The sequence below is a fragment of the Myxocyprinus asiaticus genome, chromosome 31, assembly GCF_019703515.2.
Source record: "Myxocyprinus asiaticus isolate MX2 ecotype Aquarium Trade chromosome 31, UBuf_Myxa_2, whole genome shotgun sequence".
Classification (NCBI taxonomy): Eukaryota; Metazoa; Chordata; class Actinopteri; order Cypriniformes; family Catostomidae; genus Myxocyprinus; species Myxocyprinus asiaticus.
This window is the reverse complement of record NC_059374.1, coordinates 20252617-20275583: the sequence shown is the minus strand read 5'-3', so window position 1 is coordinate 20275583 and position 22967 is coordinate 20252617. Positions and strand designations below refer to the sequence as shown.

The 22967-nt window shown below is 37.9% G+C and overlaps 1 protein-coding gene across 8 annotated transcripts in view; it reads left to right on the top strand.

Moving 5' to 3' along the window:
* Nucleotides 1-22967, top strand: part of LOC127422323 (neural cell adhesion molecule 1-like) — a 179828-nt gene that overhangs the window by 108597 nt on the left and 48264 nt on the right. For 7 of the 8 annotated variants that reach the window (XM_051665751.1, XM_051665754.1, XM_051665753.1 and 4 more), the window contains 2 exons: nucleotides 8768-8797; nucleotides 20840-20990. In XM_051665751.1, the coding sequence (XP_051521711.1) occupies nucleotides 8768-8797; nucleotides 20840-20990 (181 nt within the window). The remainder of the gene's footprint in view (nucleotides 1-8767; nucleotides 8798-20839; nucleotides 20991-22967) is intronic. The other variant, XM_051665752.1, reaches the window with a different exon arrangement.

The following is a 22967-nucleotide window of genomic DNA, read 5'->3' as shown; positions in this document are numbered from 1 at the left end:
AATGTTACATGTGCATTCCGTACACTCACACCTAAATTCACTACTGACTTTAAATGCTGTGCCCACTCCCAAAACTGCAGCATGTGTCACAGATGAAGAGACAGGACCCAAACGCAGAGGTAAAAAACAGGGAATTTATTAAGATACAAAAAGAAGGGGAAACTCAAACTCTCACAAGAAAAAAAAAAAAAAAAAAAAAAAAAATTCAAAATTCAAAGTAAATTACCCAAAAGGGGGGAAACCCCCCCCAAATGAAATATAATCCAGGCTGGGGCAGCAGGAAACAAGACCAACCAGACCAAGGTAGAGATGGGAATTATATAATAATAATAATAATAATAATAAGGACCAACTGGATACACAAGCACACAAGACTGGAAACAAGACAAACTGCCACTGTACAGCACACACAAGGAGGCTAAAATAGGGAGAGAAATCAATTGGGATAACAGGGGACAGGTGAGGCAAATTAACTAATAATAAGCAAACATAATAATTTTCTTTATTCATCACACATATACAGTGAAATTCTTCTTTTTCACATATCCCAGCTAGGCTGGGGTCAGAGTGTAGGGTCAGCCATGATACAGCACCCCTGGAGCAGATAGGGTCAAGGGCCTTGCTTAAGGGCCCAACAGTGGCATCTTGGCAGTGCTGGGGCTTGAACCCCCAACCTTCTGATCAGTAACCCAGAGCCTTAACCGCTGAGCTACCACTGCCCCAAACAAGGATTGGGGTATGACGTAAGACAGAGAGGCACACAGCGATACAGAAATAAAACAAAGCCAAGTGCTCTCACAAGACAACAAAACTAGAGCCGACCGATATGGGATTTTTGAGACCGATTCCGGGGAAATTTACTGATTACCGATATGGTGGCCGATATGGTTCATTTTTGAGCTGGAATGAAAACAGACCTTTTCTATGTGGATTGTGCACCGATTCTGCACCGATATGACTATGTAAAGGTACTCAGAAGGCTGCTTTCTTAAACAAATATTTTTATCAAAGAATATTTGACATTATTATTATAATACATTGTCAATCAATTCTAGAAATGATCACTGAGAAAATAAAGAATAAATACAAATACAATAAATAGCTAAATAAACATCAGTACTGTATGTTCAGTATCAGTCAGTTGCTGACCATTTAAATAAAGAATAAATTAAAATTATAGCTAAATAAAAATCAGTACTGTATGTTTAGTATCAGTCAACTGCTGACCATTTAAATAAAGAACAAAATAAATATAAAATAAATAGCCAAATAAACATCAGTACAGTTTAGCATCAGTCAGATGCTGACTATTTTAATAATGCCAGTCAATTAGTGGCAGGTTGTAAAACAAGAAGCATTTACACCTGCTGAGTCAAGAGATAAACAGCGGCAGAGGTGTTACACCGTATTCTGCTATTCAAGTTCAGGGGAAACTTTCAACAGTGGAAAACCAGACTTTTAAATATTACATTTTGTAAATGCAATGACTGGAACTGTTCGGTTGAAGGGGGTACCAAACTGCGAATCCTGAATAAAACAGTTTGGTGAATACATGTTTACACATTAACTGCCACTCAGCTGACAAGCAATGAAAGTAGCTACGTGGTTAGCTAGTTAGCTATAAGTTCGTTGTCACGGAGAGTAAAAGATGGACTTTATTTACTTTCCAGCATTGCGTCTCACCAACTAGGTAACAATGTAGTGTGAAATCAACATTCAACAGACACAATCCACCACCGCACCATTGTCTAATGAGCTGCAAAAAGATGCTGTGATGCTTACCTTTCAATCTGCTAAATTACTTACTGCACTGACAAACTATAGCTGGCTAACATAGCAAACAGATGTGATAAACATGAGTGACATGCTTGTCAGGGACAGGGTTAACGTTATATTAGTTATATTGAAAAGGGAAAATGATGGGGTCGTTGTTTAATAACTTTCCAGTATGTATTTCACAAACCGCTTAACTCTGCACCACTTAACTCCGCACTGTCTGCAGAACCACCATCAGCTCAGCTCTGTAAACAATGGAGTCAGAGCACGCTCTGCCGGACAAACTATGTTATGACACCAAAGTTATATCACCCAAAGCATTGTTTGCTGCATTATATGTTCTGAAAAAAAGTTTTCATATCTGCGCATATCAGAAAAAAAATAAGCCGATACCAATATATCTGCGAAAGGCTAATATCGGCCGATAATATCCGATAAATCAGTCGGGCACACCCGAATGGCATGAGCGCACATCGCCAAGACAATAAGGCAATATACGCCCATGCCAACTGACAAACAAGATGAGAGAATGCGTAGCAACGGCAAAGAAAGAGATGCCACACATTCTCACACTAAACGAAACTTGAGCATACATTGCGAGGCAAATGCCACACAATGCACACAACAGGTGACAAAAACAAGACAGAACACCTGTGCGAGAGTTCGGCCACACACACACCAGACACCCTAGAGTGCATGCTGCCAAGATGACACCCACGTCAATAACAGACAGACATGGAGCACAAGTGTCTGGATCCCGACACGGACCGAAACTGAACCAGACAGGAAGTTAGGATCCAGACAACGTGCTCCTGACATGAAACCAGACAGACCGAAGAGCACACGGCAGGGAATACAGACATGGGATGATAATGTCAGACAAAAACCCAGAGTGACAGGGCCGTGACAGCATGTATGTGGCTTACATTTTCTTTGCTAGAATGTAAGAGAAGTTTATTAAAAACCTTTAGATCTTATTTTTGTGTTTTGCGTGATGCATGTTTCTACCTTCTCCGTGCCCTTTTTACACAGCTGTCTGTAATGTACACCTGTGTTCATATGTGTATGGAAATCGCTCAATGTCTTGAATTTCCTGTTTTTTTTAAATTTATGTTTTATCCCGCTAAAAGGCCCAGCTCATGTCTTATCTGATTATAATAGTTGGGTCAATAAAAAATGAGTTTAGGACTGTCATATATTGCCATCTCTGGGCCACTTCCTAAGTGCCAGACAAATGAGCAGGTTATAAAAATGGCAGGGTAGCAGCGCTCAAGGCGATAAAGAATAGGTCATGGACCACATCCCCACTGAGAGACAAGAGAAGAATTAAACTTTTCTCAGTTGTAGCCTCCCCCTCCCCCCTCCTTGAGACATCTGTCAAGCACATTAACACATGAAAAAAGAGCAGTATAAAATGGACACAGAGTGTCTGAGAGTGTGAATGGCTTGAGATCACTGTTGGTTTATACACTCATAGACCTGAGTATTTATATTAATTAAAATTTAAAATCTCAAAACTATTCTTTTCTCTGGTTGCTGTTCAGTCTCTTTCTTGCACATGCTGGGTTTCTCTTGTACTTTTTCTCTTTTGGTTCCGATTACTGAGCATTTTCGGGCAATGCAATGAGATACGGCAGCTTGCCCGTATCTCTCCCACTCCTGGCTCACCACTTGCGGGTGAAGTCTTCATTCTCCACACAGTAAATCCGCTCCCATGTTTATTATGTCCTGGGCATGCGCCGTGTAATAAATAAGCATGTACTGCTCCTCACAATCAGTTTCTCTGCTAGGATGTGCAGTCGAGTTGAGCGTGTACCTCTTGGAAATGTATGTATGCCAATTTTTTTAGCCACAGAAAGTGGTGAAAAACATTAGCTTTTTTAACGTGTGACAGTCAGCTAATAATCGCAGAAATAAACACGTTCAATTTTCCAGCCGTAAATATAAAATAATATAATATAATAAGAGCTGTCAAAATTAGTACGTCAACACATTCGATGAATTTCAGATGCTTAATCAATTTTTTAACACGATAAACGCATTTACCAATTTGACATTAGATTCTGACATTTTATTTAGCTCAGTGTGAGTTCAGAGCACTGGACTGAATAGGGCGGAACCTTTGCAAATTGTCCAGATTCATTACACCGACGGACACACCACAAACACACACAACAACAATTCTGTGTGAATTATCAAGTGATGGAGAAAGAACATCCTAACCATAAATTTTGGTGTAAAACAAACACAGATGGGATTTGTGATAAGCTGCATTCACACGACCCACTGGAGTGAAGCATCAGCATTTCCCCAGTGTCGTGTTGCACTTCCGTTTAACTGGACAATTTGGATGACGTATCATTACATGGAGTCGTGGACAGTGCCAGCGCTAAAATCAAAGCAAGATGTTTTATGCAAGTGCTTTTAATGTGAAGTTCAAAGCGGCATGATTCATGTTCATGCGGCTTCACAATTGCTGTAGTAAAGTGGACAGCAATGATAAATATTTTTGGAGGATGCAATAAATCTGTGGGCACTAGTTCTTTCAATCAGTCAACCTCCCACTTACACATTGAGAAACGTTTAATGTTACCTCAATTGGTGCTATTTTAGTGTATTTCTGTTTTTATACTGTGAAATGCTTTGTTTGATAGTATTGGTTTTTATTCTTTCCTAAAAAAGGAAATAAATGCTTTTTGACAGGAAAAAGTACATATAGAGTTCAATTTCAGCACTTTCTTAATCTGCGGTTAATCATGATTAATCGCATGATTTTTAAAGTCAATCGCAATTTTGAAATTGCTGAAATCGACTGACTGCACTAAATATAATATTATATCATTCATATTCCCAAACACAGTATCTTTTTCCATACAATGAAAGTGAATGGTGACTGGAGCTAAAATTCAAAGTTAATTTGGCTACTGAACAGGCTCCATTGTGTGAATAATATATAAAAATGTTGACCTCTGAGGCCCATTGTTGTTGTTGGATTTCTTCTACACTTTTGTCTAAAAAAAAAATAGTCTCAAATTTATTGTCTCAAAATTGTCTCAAATTTATGTTAATTTTTCTGGAAGATATAATTGTTTTTTCAATAACCAAATATTCTGGGAATTAAGGAAAAATAAAAACTTGCTTGAAAATACATTTTAAAAGTGATAATGGTGTCAATAAGCATTGACCTTTTTATATGACTTCAGCAAACTGTAACATTCAACATGTACAGTCATTTATTTTCTGCAGTAAAACTGTAACACTAAAGCTGTGATGCAGCTCAGAGTGTAAGCTAATGTTATGTGTAGTAAACGAAATAAGTATTATTTAATTGCTTTAAACAAGTGCTGCAAGTTTGTTACAGTGTTTTTCCCCTCCTAAACCCTACAGACACACTCCAGAGAGAGAGAGAGAGGGAGTGGGGGCATGTGTAGGTCAGCTCTTGTTTTCAACAGACACAAAGCTCATTCAGATCAATTCTCTCTGCTAGTGGCATAATTGATAGCTTTGTCTGTCCGTACCAGTGACCCTGCATCGAGTGCAAAGCATCCTATTCCCTGAACTTGGTAAACAGCGTTTACAACTGGCTGATCTGATGAAACCGAGATATAGTAACCCCGATCCCTCTCTCCCCTCATGATTGTTGTCACTGAAGCGTGAGACTCTCATAGCTGCCTTGTTGATATTTACTGTCCTGCAAGAGGTTAAAGACAACACCAAATGGCATTTGTTATGCATTTAAGTTACATAATGTGATGTATTTATTAAGGCTGTCGATTTAACTTATTAATTTAGTCCGATCAATTAAATAAAAAAATTAACAGAATTAATCATGCCTCCTTACCCGCACATAAATTCCATAATAAAAGTACATATTTTCAAACCATCGGCACAATTCAAGCTTGAAGTACAAATAACTTGTGCATCTTATCACGTGGCTTGTTGAGCGTGTTACCGCGAAGACATAGCGCATGTGGAGGCTTCACGCCATCCACCACGGCATCCACGCACAACTCACCACGTGCCCCACCGAGAGTGAACCACATTATAGCAACCACGAGGAGGTTACCCCATGTGACTCTACCCTCCCTAGCAACCGGACCAATTTGGTTGCTTAGGAGACCTGGCTGGAGTCACTCAGCACGCCCTGGGATTCGAACTTGCGAACTCCAGGGCTGGTAGTCTGCGTCTTTACTCGCTGAGCTACCCAGGCCCTCATATAGGGTAAATTTTGATGTAATTTCCTTTACTGCATGTTTTGTTTTGTTTTGTGTTTTACAATTAACACCTCATGCATTTGAAAGAGTCCTCAAGGTATTCTCAGAACGCTGCATGATCCTCCAATTATCTCAGAATTAATACATGCTATTGAGGAGTTCAAAAACTGCTGCTTGAATAAGCTGGCAAGTAGGGGTGCCAGACACATACTGTACCATTGAAGTACTCCAGCATTTGTTTTCCTTTCATTGTTGTTACGATCACAGATTTATCACCTCAATTTGAGCGATCACAGCATTGTTGGTACAGGCCTGAGGCTTAGTGTTCCTTTCCACCTGATGTAATCAGAATTATCATATAATAATGTAAGCAATCACCTGAACAATTCATTTACATAAGCAGATTGTTCATTTTGTTCTGCTATTTTAACCACCTTGGAAATATCATTGAACCATTCATCATTAGCTTAGGGCTCCGGTTTATATTAAGATATTAGCTTTAATTAGGAGCAATTAGACGGCGTAGCAGAATAAAAGGCATTGATCATAACTGTTTATCCCGCTCAAGTCTCCTGGGAGGTAGTTAGCCAAATAAAAGCTGCAAGACTAGCACACTCTGCCTGCTGTCATCATAACAAGCCTGCAAGGGTTTCGTTTTTTCCTGATGCTCTAGCAAAACGACTTGGTGCTTTTCAACTCTCACATTTTTTTTGTTTTGTTTTTTTGTTGAAAGCACACTACAGAAACACATTGTTGTGCCCTGCTCTGCCAACACAATGCACAGCCCAATTCAGGCATTGTTCGATTAGTGGCATGTTTTCGTGTTGTTCTTTGTGTGTTTTGTCTGCCGATCATCTCAGTGTGTTGTAGCATGTCACAATTTCCTGTCTGTTGCATCGTGATGCTAAGCATGTGCACGCTCAGCCTCCACGTGAACTGTGACGTGAGTTGATGGAGAACTGCAGCCACTTTCATGGGGAAAGTTTTTGCATGGTCTGTAAATATATGTATTCATTGTAACCCCCAAATATTGTGCAAATTGATCAGTAATTACAGCATTTTCTTTTTAATCTTGATATGTAAAAACACTGAACATCTTAAACAATACTTATGCTTTTTAAGTGACTATAATACTTTTTCATAAAGCAACAAGAATGATTTTATAAGCTGTAAGAGATGGATATGCACTGTAAAATCATTTTCTTAATCAGTATTTTTATCTAGTTTAAAAAAAATATCTCAACATATTCAAAACAAGATAAGTTTACTTGAGATTTAAAATTGCACAAGATTCAGTAAATACTTGTTTTCAGAGAATATATCTTGGATTAATTTTATTTTCTTACCCCGTTGGCAAATATTCTTGTTAAAAGCAAAAATCGTACATAATTTTGTGAGGTTTATGCTTTAAACAAGAAATCAATTTGTGGATAGGATAAAAAAAATAAACTTAATTCAAGATATATTCTCTGAAAACATATTATATTACACAGTTTTGCTTCTTAAGTAAATTAATCTTGTTTTAAGTTTATTTAGATGTATTTTATTGTAAATCAATTAGGGCTGGGTAAAAATATCGATTTTTCGATGGATTGTGATCTTAGTTTGAATGATCTCGATATTGATTCTTAAATCCCAAGATTGATCTTTCACTTTATGAAGCAACCCTCTATAATGCAAATAAACCACTTGCATGTGCCACTGGCTAGTAAATGTTCAGATTTCACTCAGTAGTATAGTGGAGAAAAGTTATGAGCACAGAGGTCATTTCACTGCGTGTTGAAAGTAAAATTTTGGTTTAACTCATTCTGTGTGTCCAAAGAAGAGATTCACGGATCCATATGTCATTGAATAATGTCTCTTTTGATACCCTTTCTGTTTTTTACAGTCACTTGTTGATCTAATCACACATGGATGTGCTAAAGAAACCACTCACGTCTTCATGTGCTAACTGGCTGATGCCGCTAGTCTTAAAGAGACAGTACCGATTTAGTATGTGTTCTACATATCAAGGCAAATACTTGAATAAAGTACATATTATGCAAGTAAACAAAACAAATTTAACAAAACAAATATATGCAGTATAATATATGCAATTTCAAGACAATAATTGATGGAATAGACTGAATTTTAACATTTTTCAAAAGCGAAATGTGACTAATTTGATGAAAAACTAATGATAAAATAAAATTTATAAAATGTATATTTTCAAATTGGGCCTAGAAGTGTTGCTTAGAAGGTTCCTTTAAAATTAAAAGCACAAGCTAAGAGAGAATTCTTTTGCAAAATGAACATTGTAACAGAAATGTACCAATATTAATCGATATCGAATCGAATCAAGATTGGAATCGAATTGAGATTGGAATCGAATTGAATCGAGAGCTTGTGAATCAGAATTGAATCCAGTCGGGAAATCTGTATCAATACAAGTCCTAAAAACAAGACAAAAATACTGACTAAGAAAAAGATATTTTGCAGTGTATAAGCTGACTTTTACGATTAACGAGAATAAATGATGAGCCTATCAAGGCTGTGAATTGAATGAATGTATATAATACTAAAATACACAGAGCAAAAGAAATTAAAAAAAAATTGAAACTGCCTTTTAAACATGTTTTTTTGACAACGCATGCATCATTTGTAACATTGCACCTTTTAGAGGATTGTAAATTATGCATAATCAGTTAGCAAATGTTTTTATTAAACAGTTAATGGAGGATTCCTTCTAAAGGATTGCTTTGCCTTTTTGTGTTGTGTTTTGTCTGTGTTCTCTGCAGGCCTCTTGGACTCGGCCCGAACACCACAAGGTAGAGATTCTGTATCTATGACTCCATAAACTAAATTATGAAGATAGCCATCACCTACATAAACATCTTGCACATCAGATCAAATCAGATAAATTCTCTGAAATTTCATCAAATTCTTCAACTGAATTAAAAATAACTGTGGTTCACCTGGTGTAGTTGTAGTTTTTGCTTTCTATTCAGTGCATGACCTCTTTTTCATTCTCATACCAACCAACATTCTGTGTCTAATCAATTAGGTCATTACGACATCATTATATTGAATTATAATATCACAGGGCTGCATTCTCTGTTCTGAAAGAGGTGTTTTACCCTGTCTGATCATTACATTCTTACTTATCAAGGTTTTTTTGTGGTGTCATGGATTAAATATGGCATCATTATATTCATTATGACATCACAGGGCTGCATTCTATGCATTCTCAACAAAGATTTCAGGCCTTTTAAGAGTTTTACCCAGTCTGATCATTACATTATTCCTTATCAAGACATTTTTGTTATGTGAATGATTAATTATGACATCATTATTTTTTATTATGACATCACAGGGCTCCATTCTATGCACTCTCCACAAAGCTTTCAGACCTTGAAAGACTGATCGTGTCTGATCATTTTTATTCCCTCTTATTGAAGGTTTTATTTTAATGTAATGGATTTTTCCTTCTTTGCACAAGTAATTAAGGTGGTACAAAATAGATTTGTTGTTGTTTACATCAATAATTTGCCTTTTCTACCCTGACAAAAATAGACATTTGAGGAAACCACCTCCATCCAATCTTTGCAGAGGCTAGTCTGCATTATTAAAAAGACCTTTTTGCTGAAAACAATGGCTATAAAACTTTAATGATGCAGTGTTCTCACATTGCAAATGAATAAATAGAGCCTTATCTTGGAGAAGAATGGAAGATTAAGTCAGTTTAATGTTCCGATTGAAATGTATAGCAGTTTGTCTAGCTGCTCCACAGTGATTCAATAATAATAATAATGGCCTGACCCCAGTACCATGTAGTAACCAGAGTCCAGTGATGAGAGCACATCCCATGGCACAGGGGGTCAAGGTCTGGCCATTTGGCCACCGCTGATGGGGAAAAGTGTGGGAAAGAGGGCTGGAAATGGGCTGGATGGGGCTTAGCGCTCCCATTAGGGGGTTATTCAATTAGCCCAGTCGGCTCTGCTGGGTGGCTGTAGGGCGGTTTTTGAAAAAAAAAAAAAAAAAAAACACTCTGCATTTTGTAAGTGTGACACAGTCCTGGGACAACACCGGCATAATTATTTGTCTTAAACAAATTGCTTCTGCTGAGTTCATTCATAGCAGAGTTTGTGTAAGGGGTTGTGGCTGGCCAGAAATATATAGAGAGCAGTTTTCAGTTGCTTGTGGAGCGTCGAATACTAATGTTGGGCTTGATTAAGTCTTCTGGAACTTCCTGTCCTCATTGCCATCCTGTCTGAGGTGGTGTGTGTGTGTAAATGTGTGAAAAAGAAAATGAGTTCATTCCATCCATTCTAAGATCTATTCAGCCAAAGGATGCAGTTTAATGCACTGAAAATAGTATTGGTAGGCCAGTGCCTCTTTCTCTCTAATGAACAACATTTGAATAGATGGAACAAATCACTTTTTCATCTTTCTTTTTTCATCGCTATGGGCTAGATCTCAGAACTCTTTGTTATTCTGTCATACCCTGACAAAAAAAATAAAAAATAAAAAATGCTGTTGCTGGTCTTTTTGCTGGTTAAGGCTGCTTAGACTCCTAGTTTTGCCAGACCAGCTGACAAGTGCTCAAAACAACTTTAAGATCAGCAAACCAGACCAGCATGACCAGGGAGAACAGATAAGGCCAGCGAACCGCATTAGGCTGATTTAAATAGAAGTTAAGCTCAATCAACAGCATTTGTGACATAATGTTGATTACAAAAATATATATATAATTACATTTGTACCTCGTTTATTTAAAAAGAAGCAAAAATTGTGGTTACAGTGAGGCACTTACAATAGAAGTGAATGGGGCCAGTGTATAAACATTTAATACAAATTGTTTCAAAAGTATAGCCATAAAGGTGTAAACATCATACATGTTAAAGAGCCCATATTATGCTCATTTACAGGTTCATAATTTTATTTTAGGGTTCTACTAGTATAGGTTTACATGCTTTAATGTTCAAAAAACATGATTTTTCTCATACTGTACATTGCTGCAGTACCTCTTTTCACCCTCTGTCTGAAACACTCTGTTTTAGGTCTTGTCTCTTTAAAGCCCCCCTTTCCGAAAAGCCCAGTCTGCTCTGACTGGTCAGCTGGCCCAGTCTGTTGTGATTGGTCAACCGTGTAGAGCATGTGTCAGAAATGTAACGGCCCTTACCATAACTGGGTTTCAGCTCCCGAGGCTTCCTGAGCAGCGCATTCCTGAGGCGGACATTATGCAAATGTGTTACATAGTGACATAGCTAAATCACAGAAGAATTGGCTGGACTGCAGACCAGGCATTTCAGGCAAATCAGGAGCAGTGTTTCCTGTTGGAGAGAGGAACTCCCTTTGCCATGGACTTTGTGCTTTGTAACTTTGCAGACCTTTTACATGCGCAAACAGCTATAATACACACTAAAGGAAAGGTAAAATCCCAAAAAGCATAATTGGGCCTCTTTAACATGATTTTAGTGTGATTAAAAATGCTTACTAATGCTATTTGAGTGAAGTTATTTCCAATATTACAACTGCGTTGACATGACATTGACACACTGTAATCCTGGTATTGGATGTAACTTTACACAGATAAGGTTAGTAAGTGATTTTATCACATTTAAATCATGTTAATGCATATAATGTGTATGTCTAGTGGTTATTCTTTAAAACAGTGTGTATTTTAATGTTAATAGACTGTCCTAGAGAGTCATGTGGCGCCATGCGTGGGTCAGAGGTGTGAACGACGAGCTCTGCGCACTTTGCTAGTTTTTAATTCTTTTTGTGTCTTAAACCGGTGAGATTCAATACACCCTGCTACATAACTGTTCTAAGAAGTCAATATGTCAAAGAATTCAAAATCCTCAGGCTCTGGAGATATTAAAAGACACTTGCATGCTCAAGCTGATACCCCAGACAGGGCCACAGACCAGGGACTTGGTTTGGACGGTGCGGTGGGAGAAATTCAACGTCAGCTGTCCAGTATGTCTATAATGCTGGCGAAGGTCAATGCAGACTTGGAGGATCTGGCTGTAATACGTCGATTGATCACTTCCATGGAGGTGAAATTCTCTGAGTTGGTTACAAGAATCGGGGATGTCAAGAAACGGATCGATTATCTGGAGTCATCGGAGAGGGAATTAGCTGCTAACCCGCTAGCAACTAAAGTAGATTTGCAGTGCATCTGGGAAAAGTTGGAAGACCTTGAGAATCGTAGGTCTGAAATGGTGAAATTCCTAGATGAGCTCTTCCCGAGTCTGCTTGACATAACAGGCCGTAAACTGGAAATCGATCGAGCTCACAGAGTGCCAGCTCGGAGATCCGTGGAGGGAGACAGGCCCCTATCAGTTCTGGCCAAATTTCTGAGATCATCCAATAAAGATCTCGTGTTATGCGAGGCAAGGATTAAAGGAAGGCTTTCTTGGAAGAACCACAACATTTTCTTGTTCCCAGACTTTGCGAATTCGACAAGAGAGAAACGTGATCGATTCAAGGAATGCAAGAAACTCTTACATCAATGGAAGATTGCTTTTGCACTAATGTTTCCAGCTAAATTGAGAATAGATACTAAGGATGGCCGCAAAATATTTACATGCCTACAGCAAGCATTGTCTTTCATAGAGACAATGGGGTGAGTAAGCCATGGTGTGTTTCTCATGTTGCTCCCAAGTGAGCTTGACTCAATGAACATTCACTTGACCGTCAGAGGAAGCTAGGCGCCTTTTTTGTTTCTTTTTGTGCTGGTTCCGCCTAGCGCCTGGAGTTTGTTTTGTTGAATAACACTCCTTCGGGACAATTGTGGATGAATTTGCATGTTCCTTGTGTTTATGCCTCCTATTGGCTGGAGTTTGTTTTGTGGAGTATTTTCTGCAGGACATTGGAAGGATTAGGTCATCTGCTGCACTCATGAACAGCCGGCTCACTGAGCATAAGTTTGACTGTCCGAGAGGCTGGAGTTTGTTTTGTGGAGGAACACAACTTCGGGACAGTTTTGTGAATGAATCTTCATGTTCTTTGTGTTTATTCTCCCTATTGGCTGGAGTTTGTTTTATAGATTATTTTCTGTTATGTAATTCTGTCTCGCAAAATTTGTATAGAAACATTAGACTTGAGCAATCCGATGGCAAAGTTGTCACGGGGGCTCTCGTAGGCGTATCATTATTGTTTTAGCAGAAATTCAGGGGCAAAGGTTGATTTTGGCTAATATTTACGCACCTAACGCTGATGATCAGGACTTTTTTATAGATCTTGAAGGGATGTTGAAAGCCGCTGGCACCCCTCATGATATAATATTGGGAGAACACTTTAATCTTTTGATGGATTCAGTCATTGATCATAGTGAAGCAAAAGTGTGTAAGCCCCCTAGAGCAACACTGACACTTAACAGGATGTGTAAAAATCTTGGTCTTACAGATATTTGGAGACTTTTAAACCCATCTGGTAGAGACTACAAATTTTTTTCATCAGTCCATAAGATTTATTCTAGAATAGATTTTGTTTTATATATATATATATATATATATATATATATATATATATATATATATATATATATATATGTATATAAGTCCCTCATTTCATCTGTTGTTGATTGTTCAATTGGAAACATCTTAGTCTCAGATCACGCCCTGGTGAGTTTAGAGGTATTGCCACATATGGAGAAAAAGAAATCATATAGTTGGCACTTTAATGTATCCCTTTTGCAAAATCCTGATTTCCAAAAAATGTTAAAAGCTGAATTCAATGTTTATATGGAGACCAACTGGTCCTCAGTATCCTCTGTGTGGCTTGGGAGGCACTTAAGGCAGTTCTTTGGGGTCGGATCATACAGTATGCCTCATTCATCAAAAAATCCAAAGCACGAGAACTTGTGGAGTTGGAAGGGAATATTAAAAGTGCCAAGGCAGAGCTGAAGCGCCGAATGTCATCTGATAGCCTCAGAGAATTGACCCGATTGAAATACAGATATAATACTATTTTGTCGCGGAAGGTGGTGTTTTGGTTATTCAGGGCAAGTCGGGAGACAAAGCAGGGAAGCTTTTGGCTAGATATATAAAGCAGAGAGAGTCTTTTTCTACCATTCCCTCAGTGAAATCTGCTGGTGTTGACATTTTTACCTCGGCCATTGATATTAATAATGCTTTTAAAGAATTCTATCTTGATCTCTATAGTTCCACGTCTTCGTCTACTGAAATTTTGTGGAACCAGTAGAACTCCCTAAACTGACGACCGAGCAAAAAAAATTTCTTGATTCTGAGATAACCTTGGAGGAGCTTGGCGAGGTAATTAAGGGGGCCACATGGTTTGCCGCAGAATTTTTTTGATCTTATGCTACAGAACTGGCTCCACTTTTGTTAGAAGTTTATATGGAATCATTAAAGAATGGAAAGCTTCCGCCAACCATGACACAAGCCCGGATCAGCCTGATTCTTAAAAAAGACAAAGATCCAAGTGAGTGTAAGAGTTATCATCCAATTTCCCTGATCCAGCTAGACATTAAAATATTGTCAAAAATTTTGTCTAAGCGATTAAGTAAAGTTATGAAATCTCTTATACATATAGATGAGATGGGGTTTATTTGGGGCCGCAGCTCTTCTGAAAACATTAGGCGTCTCATCAATATTATGTGGTCAGTGGCGAATGATCAGACTCCGTTCACGGCCATCTCACTTGATGCTGAAAAGGCATTTGATATGGTAGAATGGGATTATCTTTTTAAGATTTTGGAAATATAAGGGTCCGGGAATACTTTTATTGGATGGATTAAGTTACTTTATAGACACCTGGTAGCGGCGGTACAAACAAATGGATTAATGTCAGTTTATTTTACTCTGAATAGGGGCACCTGGCAGGGTTGCCCTCTTTCCCCATTATTGTTCTGTCTTGCCCTGGAACCATTAGCAGCCGCAAAGAAGGGAAATTATTTTCCAGGGGTGGTGGCAGGAGGTGTGGCGCATAAGCTTTTGCTTTATGCAGATGATATTTTATTATTCGTCTCAGACCCCACAAGTTCTGAGGATACAGAGTTAATTGGTCTAAATCCGAACCTTTGGCTCTGACAGCGTACTTCCCAGTAGCGGCTTTCCAGCTGGGTGCCTTCCAGGGCCCAAACAGGGCATTAAGTATTTGGGCATTTTATTCCCAGCAAATTTGTCTGATTTATTTAGAGTTCATTTTGATCCCTTAATAAAAAGATTTTCGAGCGATGTGGGCAGGTGGGCTTCATTACACTTATCTATGATTGGGAAGGTTAATGTTATTAAAATTAATTGTATTCCAAAATGTAACTACCTGCTACAATCTCTCCCCGCAGATGTCCCCCTCCTTATTTCAAGCAATTTGATAGCATAGCAAAGTCCTTCATTTGGAATGGTAAGCGTCCTAGATTACATTTTGATAAGTTACATAGGCTGATTGACAAAGGTGGGCTAGGCCTAACCAAGATTTTGTTTCATTATTATGCATTCGGTCTTAGACATTTGGCTCATTGGTCACTTCCACCTGAGAGAGCCCCTCCTTGGTTTTGTATTGAACAGGAAGTTCTTGCCCCTATTTCGCCATTGCACAGCCTTTCTATTGTGAGGGGGAAGTCACCCACTGGTCTAAGGACAGTGTCCAATGGCAATTGATTTGAGTTCCAAGTTTTATTAATCTTATCATTAATTCTTTTCTTTATTTCATCTGACTCCAATTATGAAAAAACATCATTGATGTATCTATGCTCTGAATTTAAGTTTTGTATCTTATTATTTTTAAATTCTCTCTTCTAGACTGCATTTGTTATTTCAATGTTATTTGGGTCCTGTGCTGGCCGGACACAGGTCCTTTAACTACAAAACTCATTAGTTTCAGATATTAGTAATTTCAGACTAAGTCCTTATAGGTTCTCGGCTTTAACTGTTTAGTCTTATTTGGCTAAGTTCATATAGAGTCTCGTCTCACCGTTTAGCCCCAGTCAATTAAGTTCTGTTTTACAGATTCTCGGTCCTACCCTTAGTATTCCCGTTTAATTCTACTTGGCTAAGTTCTATTATAGATTCTCGGTTTGCCGTTTAGCCTTTTACATACTTAACTTATGGGTTACTTCTGAAGAAGCTTAGTTAAGCCAACTCTGACCATAGATTTGTAGTTAATAAGAAATATACTAGAAAACAGTCCTTCAGAATGAATCATAATAACAATTTATTTACCAGGTAATAGTAATATATTCAAACAATCTAATTAAAATATTAAATCAAATTCAAAGCTGTCAATGAACCAAGCATAATAATATAATTAAAGTTGCATTCCATTCAAACATTTAGCAAACATAAGAAAAACAAATTGCAATTACCTGGTAGAGAAAAAACTACACACAATGTTTACTGTGTGGATCATCTGGCTACAGAGACCCTGATTCCTTTGTCATCTCTCTTTAAATACCAAAACAATTCTGTTGTTATTTCAGATGTGTGTGTTTGATGTTATCCAGGATTTGGTTTACAATTTAGGAGTTTGAAGGTAGACCTCTGAAACTTGTGATTGAGTGTTTGATTGATGTTTACGAAGAATGCACCTAATCTGCATCTGGTCTGGGAGAGACCTGGGAGGGGTCATGCCCCTGAAAGAATACAGTATTTTACTAAGTTCTTAAATCTTACTTGTGATTTGACTTTGTTGAAAGGGAATGAGACCGTTATACCAGTTGCACTGAGACCTCTTGAATGATACCAAACATGTATGATCAGAAAACCTTTTACATTACAGAACAGGATAAGTCATAACTTAGTTTTTGGTGTCCTTAAAGTGATCTGAGTTGAGAGAGAGAGAGCAGATGTGAGTATGATTTGTGTTTTATGGTCCCCAATCAGTGGGGTGTGTTTTCTCAGGTGGAGATGCTCTTCTGTGTGAGAGTTTTATGACATTGGTTCTCGCAGAGTTCTTTGACTTTCCCGGAAGTGATGCAAACAATTTTGTGCCAGTCTTACATTATCAAACTAACCGGAGAGGTTAAGTTACACCCCGTTATCTCGCATTTGCACTCGTTATGGACAAAAGCGTCCAGAGTGTTTAATTCTGACATTTATTTTAATGTTGCCTCAAGCATATGGCTGAACCCAAAATTATGGATTTTCGGGGGGGGGGGGGGGGGTTACTACACTCGGTGACCTATAGAAGAGTGGAGTGTTGAGATTGTTTGAAAATTTGGTTCAACATTTTGGGATTCCCAGATCTCAATTCTATAGGTATTTACAGCTGCGCCACCTGCTCTGTACTGTTTTTGGGAGTAGCACACACACCCCTAAAGTGGCAGATACTCTAGGAATGGTGATTACTGCTTTTGGAAAAGGTCATGAGGCATCAGTGTATTACTCCCTGCTAATGCAGAGTCTGGGGGTCGGAGCTCTAATTTCAACTGAGAGATTATGGGAGAAAGATTTAACCTTGGTATTGGAAGAGTGAGTGTGGGCTAGAATTCAAAAAAATCCTAAAAAATGTCAAGTCTGTATCTAGAGATGCAAAGGTTCACTTTATGCAATTCAAGATTTTACATAGATTCTATTGGACCCCCTCTAGATTGTATAGGCTTGGTCTTAAAGACACACCCACCTGCTGGCGATGCCAATCGGAGGATGGAGACACAACCCATCTTTTTTGGGGGTGTGTTAAGATCCAAGGGTTTTGGTTGAGGGTTCAGAATTGTGTATGTGTCATCTTGGGCACTCGGGTTTCGTTTTACCCCAGACTCTGTATTTTGGGATCAATGTGAGGAGTAAATATGTGGAGGATTGGGTCCTAACCTGTGTTATGGTCGCCAGACAGGTGATTTTGAGGGGTTGGAAGTCAGTTGGAGCGCCCCATTTCAGGAGTGGTGCTCGGAGATGGGGATGGTGGCTTCTTTAGAAGAAGGGTCATATAGAAGACTAGGGAATTTGGATTTGTTTGTTTGTTGGGAAATGGGGTAGATACTTAGCGTTCTTTGAGGGTTTTCGGTGTGGAATAATGGAGAGAGAGAGGTAGTTGTTAATGTGTGTGATTTTTTACATTTTTTTATTAGTTGTTTGGTTTTTGTTTTCTTTTGTATGTGCTCATGTATGACCACAGGGGTGTTTGTTGAGGGTCGGGTGGGGTTGGGGATGGGGAGGAGGAGGGGTGGTAGTGTGTGTTAAAAGTTGATTCTGTGTATTTATGTTTTGCTTTTCTGTGTTTTAATAAAAATTTTAATCATAAAAAATAGACTGTTCCCATTTACTTTCATTGTAAGTGCCTTACTATAACTGTGATTTTTCCAGGTTCAGTACAAGTAAAGGCTCAATCGACAGCATTTGTGGCATAATGTTGATTACCATAAAACAACATTTCAACTCGTCCGTCCTTTTCTTAAAAAAAAATCAAAAATCGAGTTTACTGTGAGGCACTTACAATGGAAGTGAATGGGGCCAATTTTTAGATAGTTCAAACAGAGAAATGTGAAGCTTATAATTTTATAAAAGCACTTACATTAATCCTTCTGTTAAAAATGCATGTGTTATTTGAGCTGTAAAGTTGCTTAAATCATAATTTTTACAGTCGTTTTAGGGTTTTAGTATTTACGGCGTTATGTTGTCATGGTAGCAAAGTTGTAAAATTGCATATAACTTTACACAGAAAAGGTTAGCAAGCGATTTTATTACATTAAAATCACGTTAATACGAATGTCGTTTACATTTTGTGGCAATACTTTTGAAACAGTGAGTATTTGAATGTTTACAGATTACATTCACTTCTATTGTAAGAGCCTCACTGTAACCCAAATTTGTGTTTTTTTTTTTTTTTTTTTTTTTTTTTTTTTTTAAAGAAGATGAGGTACAAGTCTAAATTAATTTTTGTGGTACTCAACATTGTGTCACACAAGCTGTCGATGGTGCTTAACTTGTATTGAACACAGAATATTCCTTTGTTTTGAAACTGGAAATTGCTTTACATTTTCTGTTTCAGGAGGTCTGCTTTTCAAGAGTTGCTTCTTTTCTTTTCAGGACAACAAGACTGCAAGGGTATATGCAAATTGAACAGTCATTGAACAAATGTTGGTTATAGACACCACTCATCTTCATAAGACCCGCAAGGTTAAGTGTGACTGCAAGCTAAAAGAAAATGCAAGCGTGGCATGCTTGTCTTTGCTTGTCTTGTAGCAGATCCTTAAAATGAGTGTTGGGACATTGTAAAATTGTAAAATTGTCAGAGGCCGTTGAGTTCTTGTGACGTAGTGTTTGATGAAGTAACGTCACAAGGTGTAGAAATGGCTTCCCCTACCTCACGGTCTGCATTATTGATGTTTTCCCCTCATGTCTTCGCTCCAAAGACTCAGCACATAAAAGACTCTTATTTATATCTGCAGTTCACCAGCCCCCTCTTTTCAAGTTTTATTTCTCAGCTGTAGCTTGTTTCAGGGTAGCAGAATACCTTGCATACTAAAAAAAAAAATGAAGAATTGTATTATATTGCCATGTTCTCAGAAGGTAGCGTACTGTCTTTGTAGGTTTGTTTTGCATTTGAAGTGGAGTTTTTGCGGACTATTTGATGCCTTTAGGACAAATGTAGCATGTGCTCGCTAACAAACCTATGTATTAAGGGAAAGTGGTAACACTTTATTTTGATGGTCCCAAATAGATAATTAACTGACTATAAGTGACTTATCAACTGGCTTGCTATAGCTAGTAAACAGTGTTTCAACAAACATGCAGTAGACTTTCAGTAGCCTGTATATAGATCTTTATTAATGACCTTTTAATGAACTGATGTTCTGAACAATAATGTAAGTAGGTCATTAATAGAGATCTATATACAGGCTACTGAAAGTCTACTGAATGTTTGTTGAAACACTGTTTACTAGCTATAGCAAGTCAGTTGATAAATGTAAGTAGGTCATTAATAAAGATCTTTATAAAGGCTACTGAAAGTCTACTGAAGCAAGTCAGTTGATAAATGTAAGTAGGTCACTAATAAAGATCTATATGCAGGCTACTGAAAGTCTACTGCATGTTTGTTGAAATACTGTTTACTAGCTATAGCAAACCAGTTGATAAGTCACTTATAGTCAGTTAATATCTATTTGGGACCATCAAAATAAAGTTTTACTGGGAAAGTTAACCCAAAAATTAAAATTTTGTCATAATTTACTCACTCTCATGTTTTCAAACTCGTATGACTTTCTTTCATGGGGCACCAATGATACTTTGAAGAATATCATAGCTACTTTTTTCCATACAATGTAAGCATATTGTGACCAGAGGCTATCAAGCATAATAAATAAATAAAACAAATTAATATATAAATAAATGAAGAAATAAATATTTTATGTAAGGAACAACAAAATGCATTATTTGTATTCATAAAAGTTGTTATTCAGTTATTATTTTTTGCACAGTAGGCTTGTAACCTGATGCACATTGTGTTGGGTTACAAAACACAAGAGAACCATCAGCATTTGGTGTTACTGACCTCAAACCTGGCATGATTCTTCTTCACGCAAGAGCTATGTTGAAGATTATCAGTGAATAATGATTTAAATATTGGTCTTTTTATCACACAAAACTATTGTGTGGCTTCAGAAAACTTTACAAAAAAGTAGTGTGGACAACTTTTATGGTGCTTTTTTGTCCTTTTTGGAGCTTGTCTTGGTCTCAATATGCAGGCATTGTATGGAAACGAGCAGCTTTGGTGTTGTTTAAAATAGCTTATTTTGTGTTCCACAGAAGAAAAAAGTATTATGGGTGAAGCCATACAGTATTTGGAACAACATAAGGGTTAGAAAATCATGACAGAATTTAAATTTTTGGGGGTGAACTATTCTTTTAATGGGTGATGGAAGACAAAAGTGTGATTTTGAAGTGATTTCTTTCTCTGTTTAGAGTCCTGATGGGGATGTGTTGGTCCGCAGTGATGCCCGCGTGTCTTCGCTCACCCTTAAGTATGCACAGTACACTGACGCAGGCGAGTACCTCTGCACAGCCCGCAACGCCATCGGAGAGACCGCACAGTCCGCAAATCTGGAAGTTCGCTGTAAGTCTGTCTGAAGCCTCATTAACTAGAACAGTTGAACGTTCTATTTGATATTGAAAGGCATAAGCGTAATTCACAGCAGCACTGCATTTGGCATGTTGAGATACAGAGCTCTGCTGCAGCCTAGGGAGCATACTCAACTCAGTACAGTGTCGTAGTTTTCAAAATTGCAACCAACCCCCAACATTATCACCCCCATCCCCCACCACAGGACAGAAATCAGCTGATAGGGGAAAAAACCTCCATATAAATTAGTATTTTGTCCATTCATATTGGGAGTGAAATTGCTGTGACACAAAAAAATCACAGCCTATTTGCGTGTCCAAAAGGGGTTTTTGTTAAATAACAAATTAAGGCCTGAAAACATCTGCGTCACAAAACAGCGCCACCTAGAGGTCATGTGGTAGAAATATTAATGTGAAAATAAAAGTCTTTCAAATAGCATGTAAATAGACAAATCATATTATCAAATGAAAGCTCTCATTCTCAGGAATGTATTTATTTTGTTGCCCTAATACTTCAGTTTGAAAGATTTTCAAAAAAATCACTAAGTATAATATGATTTCTGTAAGACATCAAATATAAACGTTTCTTTTATGTGCCGATCACTGCTGCTATATGCCCCAAATAGCTAAAAAGTTTATATCTGCTTTTACCTTAGGGAGTTTTCTCAAATGAATTGCAATTTTGTACTTGTCTGTGAACTTGCTTGTGTGAATAATCCAATGTTATATCTCAGATGTCCAGAACAAAATATGCAAATTTGACAAATTTTTGGCAATTAGTCCGTCCACAATATGTGTAAATGGTGAGCTTTTCAATTTGAGTGTGAAAAATGGCAGGCGGCAGCCCAAAAATACCCCAGTTGAATTGGTTAATATTCTGTTATTTTTGTACCAATTAGATTTTACTATTGGCAGGGCAGCCCAGCCCAACTCTATAAAAATACTAACCAAAGCATTGGCAAAATGTATTATGGCTCACTGCTTGTCTTGGCTGTTTAGGACAAAAACTCAGATTAACATTGAGAAGATTGTTGTTTTATCACATCTTAGAGTTAGGGTTAGGTAACCTTAAGATGTGACTTTTTAGTCAAATTTATTTTTTGGCATTAAAATTTTTTGGCATTAACCACAAATGCTGTCAATTGAGCTTAACTTGTATTAAACTCTGAGCATTCTTTTAAATGTAAAAAAAATTCTGACTGAAGTCTACACAAAGATCACACAAAAAATATGCCAATTTACTTGTATTTCTTAGATTCTTACTTTGTATCTCTTAATAGCAAAAACAAAGTATGTTTTCACGTTAATGCATAGAAGGCAAAGTGTTACCACCCATTTCCACTCACATTGTGCTCCCCTCACTCTGTGTGTTTGTATTTGTTTTCACATTAGTTGCAGTGAATGCTGTGAAAATAGCAGCTATCCTCTTTGCGGGTTTTTTTTTTTTTTTTTTTTTTCTTTTTTTTTGCATTTGTACTAGCATTGTTGTGATGGAACTTATGTCATCTGAAGCTCTGATGAATGTGAGAACACGAACAGCATGTCAGAGTGCTGGGAGCTATTCGCACACAGTCTGGGAGGGAACGTGGGCCCAGCCATGTCCGTCACAGGAGCATCTTGCATGAAGTTGGCCCCCAGCATGCTATTCAGGGAGGCTGTTTGGAGGAGGGGCCTTTTGAAATCAGTGAAGCATGATTGGCTTTTATGTATGCTGCAAACAGATGTGTTCAGCAGCCTTCGCCCTGCATAACTGTGCCGCTTCACGCACAGCTCAACATTGTGTTTGAAGGATTCAGTTCTGAAAACAGTGCTTAAAGGGATAGTTCACCCAAAAATGTAATCGCCTTATCCTCATAATAAAGGCATCAAATATAATGGAAAAGGGGCTTTGTTTGGCCACAGAGGATCTAGACGGGCATTAGGTAGATATAGGGTCAGTTGGAGCCAGCACGTTTGTTTATTTTCATTTGTA